This window comes from Acanthopagrus latus, chromosome 3, assembly GCF_904848185.1.
Source record: "Acanthopagrus latus isolate v.2019 chromosome 3, fAcaLat1.1, whole genome shotgun sequence".
Lineage (NCBI taxonomy): Eukaryota > Metazoa > Chordata > Actinopteri > Spariformes > Sparidae > Acanthopagrus > Acanthopagrus latus.
In genome coordinates this window covers 6,223,315-6,230,741 of record NC_051041.1, presented here as the reverse complement: position 1 = coordinate 6,230,741, position 7,427 = coordinate 6,223,315, and the positions used below count along the sequence as shown (strand labels likewise).

General features: G+C 44.5%; 1 protein-coding gene across 1 annotated transcript; it reads right to left on the bottom strand.

Moving 5' to 3' along the window:
* Positions 1 to 885: 885 nt before the first annotated feature.
* ncdn (neurochondrin) lies at positions 886 to 7,332 on the bottom strand. Its single transcript, XM_037092471.1, has 8 exons — positions 7,190 to 7,332; positions 6,775 to 6,980; positions 4,462 to 5,497; positions 4,169 to 4,341; positions 2,845 to 3,083; positions 2,531 to 2,746; positions 2,254 to 2,396; positions 886 to 1,611 (listed from the first exon to the last, which is right to left on the bottom strand). Exons 2-8 carry the CDS (start codon positions 6,964 to 6,966, stop codon positions 1,199 to 1,201), a joined length of 2,412 nt encoding a protein of 803 aa, XP_036948366.1. The 5' UTR covers positions 6,967 to 6,980; positions 7,190 to 7,332; the 3' UTR covers positions 886 to 1,198.
* Between the last annotated feature and the right edge of the window lie 95 nt (positions 7,333 to 7,427).

The following is a 7,427-nucleotide window of genomic DNA, read 5'->3' as shown; positions in this document are numbered from 1 at the left end:
CTGTGGTTTTCTTGTAATGTTTTTAATGTTATTTCTTCTTCCCCTTCCTTTTTATAGCACTTTATAAAAAGCTATTTAACTATTTGATTGCCTTTTACGCACTTCATCTTCACACCTACACAATTTAAAATCTCGTTTGTCATGTGATTCAGGACGGTTGAAGAAAAGCCCTTGAAGGCTCACAACTTGACTTAAAAGCTGCTTATGAAGACTTTTAACTTCAAAAGGACGAGTAAGTATTTTTAGTAGCGGCCCACAAATTCCACTAAAAAAGAAAACAATGCATATCTGTCTCTTGATACTTCTTGACTTTCCCATCCAGTCTGTGGCTAAAACTGTGACAAATTCAACCTGAGACTTGCTCTGACAGACTTAACTTGGACTCGTTAAGACATAAACTGGATCTCGGTCCAATTTCGTGTGATGTTTAATGTTCTCCATCTTGTCTTTGTTTCTAAATGGTTTGGCACCTTCCCACCTGTCCAGCCTCATGCGTTCATATTTCCCCAGCTCGTTCACTCTGCTCTGATCTTCTTTCAGTTCCTCCCTCCAACACTTTGCACCACGAGTCACAGAGGCTTCAGTGCGGCCGGCCCCGCTCTCTAGAGTGCCGTCCCTCAGGGACTGCACCGGCACACATCTGCTGCTTCCTTTAAGAAGCGAATGTAAACGCACCTGTTCAGACCAGCCTTCTCTAACACTCCTTAATGTGTACACTACCATTTTGTTTTACTGTTTCTGATGTGGTTTGCCGTTCTTCTATTATTATTATTATTATTATTATTCTCTTCTTTATGTATCGACTGTTTATATTTGCTTCCGGCTGAAGCGTTCATCAAATAAATATCACTCATGACCAGACACACATTGGCAGGAAGAGACTGCTTGGCTTTCTAACAAAATAGCTCTTTATTAAAGGCATTAACATTCACAATTCACATGTAGGATGCTGTCATTTCAGAGCACAGCCTTCTAAACATTTACATCGTTTGACACAGAAAAATATGTTTGTGCATCATGATTTTCAGGACTATCTGGTACTTAATTTCCTTACAACAAAGTCTGAGACAACAGACACATTATTCATGTCAAGTAACAAACACAAGTTTGGCTTCAGTCACGGCTTTCTTTGTTAATTCATTTTTAACTCCGCACGTTAAAAATAGTCCAACAAAGAGCTCACTGTGTCAGTCTGGTTTCACTTCACTCCCACCGACTTCTTCAGGTTCCTCATGCAGCTCAAAGCTCCTTTATCGTTTCTTATCATGTCTCCGATCTCCAGTTTACAGGCCGGGCACTGTTCCGCCACGGCGCACAGAGCTTCCTCCAGCGCCCCCTGTGTGTGCTGGTCGGGCAGTGCGCTACACTGACCGAGCATGGCGAGTGTGTGTTTGAGCCAACCTTCCTCTCTGACCAGGGCGATGATCCAAGGCTGAGCGCGGACGCAGCCTCCCAGAGCCTGCAGGCCCAACCTCCAGAGCTCCGCGGCCTCGTCCCAGCTCTCCGCCCAGCTGAGGCTCACCTTGACCGGGCCGGAGCCGGAGCCGGAGTCCAGGGCGCCGCGGAGGAACCGGAGAGCCGCGGAGAAGAAACGCCTCTGACTGGCTTCTCCTGAAAAATAAGAAATTGTTAGTTTTATGCCTCTGAACCAAAGATCACAATAACAGACATTTTGTGAACTGTCTCTTTAAAGACAAGCTCAGTTTACAGCCACAACTCTGCCCAACTTAGATCCCACATGATCTACATTCCCACAGGCCTTTTTCGAAGCGAAAGGAGGAAACAGGCAAAGGGTAACTAACAACATTAGTGATGGCTGCGTTTAAATTTGGGTTTGCCGGTTCCACAGTCCTGATATAGCTTTATTCACAGAGGACCTTTTGACACGTCACAGCCGGAAAACACAAATTAATGACGGGTGATTTACATTTATATGCGTCTGTTTCAGGGTCCCGGTGGTGTGAAGGTTAGCTCACTGTCACCTGGTTTCCTTGTATATTTTAAGAGAACAGATTCTTTTGTTAATCTTATTGCTATTGCCTGCGATTTTTTTTTGCGCTTAAATGTGAAAATGTCTGATGCTACTAAGGTGTCAGAAAATACTGAATAAAAACATAAGCGCTCGCTCAACATTGCAGGTCTGCTGTACTACACTATACCTAACTGAGCTAAAATTAGCATCGCAATCAGCCAAACACAACTGGAAAAGGTAGTGAGCGTGTGATTAAGCAAAACAAAAGAACACATTTTCACCTGAAGGAGCTGATTTGAGTCTGCCAATCATTAATCCTAATGTGCAGTAATTTGCTGCGAGCACCAGCAGATGAGGTTTATGAACCAGAACAGGAAGTGCTTCACTCAGAAGGGCCTCCAGCGCTCTGAAACACGGGTCCTTCCTAGACAACAAATCAAAAAAAAAAAAAAGAAGAAAAAAAGTACGCCATCATGAGCAAACTGTTGTTGGTGTTGACTTGAAAAGTACAGATCATTGCAGGCTTCTGATGAGTGTTTCTCCTGGTAAAGCGGCTACCTGACTCTCTCTGGCTCCGTCACGGTGAAGTTCAGGAGGGCGGAGCAGGCCGTCTCCATGCTGGGGTCCCTGCTCGACCCCACCCCACTCTTCCCCTTGAGGGAGCTCCAGCACTGCGACAGGAAGTCCACCAGCAGGGCCGGGGTGTCGAGGGTGAGCAGCACCTTCCTGGGACCTTCCTCTGCCGACAGGTGACAGAGAGCTGGGAGGAGATACCTGAAGAGAGAGAGGAGGATTTCAGAAACAAATCTATGGATACATGTTTCTTTTAAATGTATTGTTATGACTGATTCTTTCCATAATGTCACCTTTACCTCAGAGCTTCTTTGCCCGTCCACGTCCCCCCTTCCTCTCTGACGGACATCTCGGCCATCCAGTCAGACAGGCCCTGCTCTGGGCTCTCACCCTGCAGGTGGCTCCGGCAGTATCCGATCAGGAAAGGCAACAGTCCAGTCACTTCCTCCTTCAGACAGGAAGTCTCCTCGGCCAGCCACGAGCACAGAGAGCGGAATGTGGCGAAGATAAAAGGGTCACCATAGCGACTCGGATCCACCTACGAGAACAGGAAGAGTATTAACGAAAATAATTAATGTTCCCCAAGAAACCATAACAGAACCTCTAACTACTAAGTAAATCATATATCATTTATACTCTCTGGTTCACTGGTATAAAACCAAAGTATTTTTAACATGTACCAGGAAATGTTTCACACATGCTGTTTGGAAATCTTCCTGGTCTGCCAAAATATTTAATTCCTACTTTATTCCCCTGGCAGTGCATCTCGGCTCGTTATTGTCCTGCCAAGAATAAAAACAAGCCTTTTTTGCTTTCTTATTGCTACATTCCAACATAATAAAAAATAATCTATAAAAGAACAAAAGAGAACAATTTCTTCTTATTGAAAGGAAAGAACAGGGATCCAGTCGTAACACTGCCTGCTAATGAACAGATTTAACACTTGTTTGGAAGTGGAGCTGTAATTATCAGCTATTTTCATTAGTGTTTATTTCCTTGTTAAATGATTTTGTCACACATAGCACATCAGAGAACAGGGGAGAATGTAATTTAGAATGTCTTCATTTGTTGCAGTCAACAGCCCGAAACTAAAGAAATACTCAGTATACTGTCGAATGTGATGCGGTAAATCGTCCCGTGTGGAGAAGCTGTCGCCAAGAAATGTTTTTATGACTTCAAACATTAATCGGAAAGTAAATAAAAATCTGTCCCTCACATATGACTCGTCTTCTTGTTTATCAGTCTTTCTGGTGAAGACTAGTTATCTGTGAGTTTTGGTTGTGTGCTGTTGTGATGTCCCGTGTCCTTTTCTTATTGTGTTTGTGTTTTTACCCACTTCTGAACATCAAAATTCCCCTCGAGGAATAATAAAAGTCCAAACTGATTTGTGAGTTCCCCATTGCAAAATAAAACCCCCTGTTACGTTGTCAGCTACAGTACAAACTACACTTATCATTTACTAAACATTTATCCACCACTCATAATTCCTCGGGGAAGAACCGTACATTTTTTTGGCACAGCACGAGGAAGAACCCTTTTGTGCACAACAAGTGATTATATATCCAGAAGCGGCAACAAGTAGCTTTCTGGTATCAACAGAGGCTTAAGCGTCTTTCCGCTCACCTGCTGCAGGTGATACATTAAAGCAGAGAAGGCTTCCTCCAACACCCCGAGGACCTGCCTGCTCTGCTGCAGACTGAGAGAAGAGGTGGAGGTCTGAGGAGGAGGCGCGGTGGTCTGTGACACACCCTGACAGCAGGCCTGCTCGATGGCCGCCTCCATGATTCTGTAACAGCCTGTGATGAAGAAGAAGACGACGACTGGCTTTAAGTTTTCACAAGGAATCAAACAATAAACAGAACCTGTTAAGGTGGATCCTGCTTTACAAGTTACACTATCTCAAATAGGTACATTACCTGTGAGTGTGTGCTGCAGCTCCGGGCTCAGTTTGTTTCCAGGTGGTTCCTCCAAACCCATTCTGACCTCCACACAGGCCCGGTTCACCAGCAGGCAGCAGAACTTCGGCGGTCCTACCAGCTCCCACCCGAACAAATCCAGCAGACAAGCACTGAGGCGCAGGATCGGCCCGATCTGTCTCGGCGTCAACTTGGCCTGCAGCATTGGTCTCAGAACCCCCCAAACACGAGCGACGACTCCCTTCAGCTCCTCGCTCTCGAGTGACGCTCCTGCTGGGGGGAGAAACTGCACCAGCTGGGCACACATGTCCAGTTTGGGCTGATCTTTGGCTTGACAGAAGTCTTTGGAGAGCCTGACAAGAAGACTGAGGAGTTCTGCAGGGTGTTTACTCCACACTTTGTCTTTGGTTTTGCCGGAGAGGAGGCAACCAAGCAAGGCGAGCCCCTTCTCGTGGCTGAAAGTCTGGTTTTGCTCCACTGCTTGGCACAGAGCAGGAACAGCACCCCTGCTCAGCAGCTGGTCAGGACCTCTGGGTAAGGCACACACAGCTGTGAGAATCTGGTAGCAGTCGGCAGCCATGGCCTCATCCAGCTTGGAGGAGTTAGAGCTCTGTGGAGATGATGAATCTTGGTTTGCTTCACTGCTGCTGTCACATTTTTGCTCACTCTCTTCACTTTTCTTGCACTCTCCTGCTGATTTTGCCAAATTAGCAGGACTACTTTCTGTGTTTAAACCCCCTGTTGACTGGCCTTTAGAGTCTGGACTCTGTTGGCTCATGGGACCATTTGCTAAAATGCCCAGCAGGAGTGGGATGGTGGTGAGGAGCTGGGGGTGGGAGGCCATGTCTGGGTCTGTGCTCAGGGCAGCCAACAGAGCTGTTCCCAGTGAAAGGAGCTCGTGTGGTGGTAAGCTAGAGTTGTCGTTCCGTCTGACTGCTGTCACCAAAAGTCGAGCAGGAAGGTTCAGGCCCACGGCCTCAAAGATGCGCCTCAAGGTGGGTTTGTCAAGCTGGTTTGCTGGGCACAAGCGAGTTATCTGAAGACAGGGAGAGGAAACGCAATGATAAATATCAGTGCTGAGATCTGAGCAGCAACCCTTAGACTGGTTGCACTGCTGGTTTTTTCATTTACGTGCACCCAATAATACATTTTCACTTAATTTCTCACACATAATGTAAATGATTAAAAGGTGCAAATACATGTTTTTCCTCCATGTTTTTCTAAATCACAGCACATGCAACAAGAAATGACACCAACCTCAATTGTTAACAAATACACTGCTCATATTTAGAGGTGTACCGATGCCACAAATGAATATGCTTTGTTGCACTTGAAAGATTTCTGAGTGTATGTGCAACCAAAATAGTTGCACCCTGGAGCGCTGTATTTGAATATGCTTGTAAATACTGACTTGCCTTATCATTAGTTACACCTAGCTGCATTAAAATGAATGCAACCCCTGCTCTGAATCCTACCTTCATGAAAGTTATTATGTTAATTTTCTGTTGGTTTAGACAAGTGTTTATTCAACTTAGTCATTTTTCAAGGTGTCACTCATCATTCTGATGAACTATACCGCTTTATACCAAGGTACTTATTATATTTTTCATAGTTCTATCAATAAACATAGACTGAGGTTAATACTGAAATAATGCTTTTCATGTAAATGTAGTTACCGGTTCTTATTTGGGCTGTAATGAGCAACTGCTGTAGAGTAATCTGTTGGTTTTTTTGATGGACTAATGGATTCATCAAACCTCAAGAAGCAATGAAGAATCACAGCTCAAGGCTCTGAGAAACAGCTTTGTTTAGTCTGACAAAACAACCCCAAGCTATTCCATTTCCAGTTATGTAAAATAGAGAAAAGCTAATATTACATGTTCTTATATTTTGACAAGCAAGAAACTGAGGATGTTTGGCTTTTTTATTTTAAATAAATGACTTAAACGATCGTCAGAATAGTTGAAAATGAATTCCCTTGCCATCGACTGATCAGTTTATTGACTTAATGTTCCTGCACCACTTACAGATAAAAGGAAAAAAGGAAAAAAGGAGGGGAATCATTCCCAAGTAACTCCTAGTCCAAGCCTATATTCTGTCATTTGTACTCTTAACTGCATGCATTTAAACAAATACTGAGCAGATGACATTTTCCTCTCCTTTGTGTTTTCCTTACTCAACCAAACACTCAAGCAAATATGTTTCTAGATGTCATTCACAAATATTAATAACACAAGCTACACATGTATTAGCTTTACAAGCAAAACGTTGGTAACATGAAATTGCATCCTGAATGTATCCTTGACGACTCACCAACAGAAGAGCAGCCAAGGTCAGACTGTCATTTTTAGCATGTTTGAGTGCATGAAGGCATCTCTCCAACACCTCTGTCTGGGCATCAGTCAAACCACCTCCTGCATCCATCTCTGAGCCTCCTCCACCTTCGCCTCCTCCCTGCTCCTCTATTGCAGGAGGCTGACTGCTCACCTCCACACTGTCAGCCATTGTGACCTTGGTAACTGTGGCCAAGAGAGGAATACGAAGTTAGCAAACAAAACTTAAGATGAATTGAGAATGTGACTGGTCATGTCATCCGCCCAACACCGGTGAGGGCAGCAGCCTAATTTAATGATTTCCAGGTTGTTCGTCGAGTGTTTTTTTAAGTAACGGTTAGCACGGATTTACAATTTAGAATTTGAAATTGGTAAACGTTTATAAAAGAACTTACTTTATTGACAGCCTTTCACACGCCGCAACACCTCGTGAGCCTTCCCGGAAGTGAACTGTCAAAATAACGCTGCGTCAGCCAATGAACACCGTCCAACATGTGCAAGGAACCAATCACAAGAGGGGTACTTGGAAGGCGGAGACGCCATTTTGGTCAGTGCTGAAACGTCGCAGAAACGAAGGCGCGCTAATTTTGTTAAAGGTCACGGAAGACTTTCCTTCGTCTTTCGTTCCGATTC

What these genes read in the sequence shown, in the direction of transcription:
- ncdn (XM_037092471.1), bottom strand. Translation starts at nt 6,966, where the DNA reads ATGGCTGACAGTGTGGAGGTGAGCAGTCAGCCTCCTGCAATAGAGGAG. An exon ending in GCTGCAGCACACACTCACAG is followed by an intron (nt 4,342 to 4,461) that starts GTAATGTACCTA and finishes TCTTCATCACAG; the next exon opens with GCTGTTACAGAATCATGGAG. An exon ending in TAATGTATCACCTGCAGCAG is followed by an intron (nt 3,084 to 4,168) that starts GTGAGCGGAAAG and finishes CTGTTCTCGTAG; the next exon opens with GTGGATCCGAGTCGCTATGG.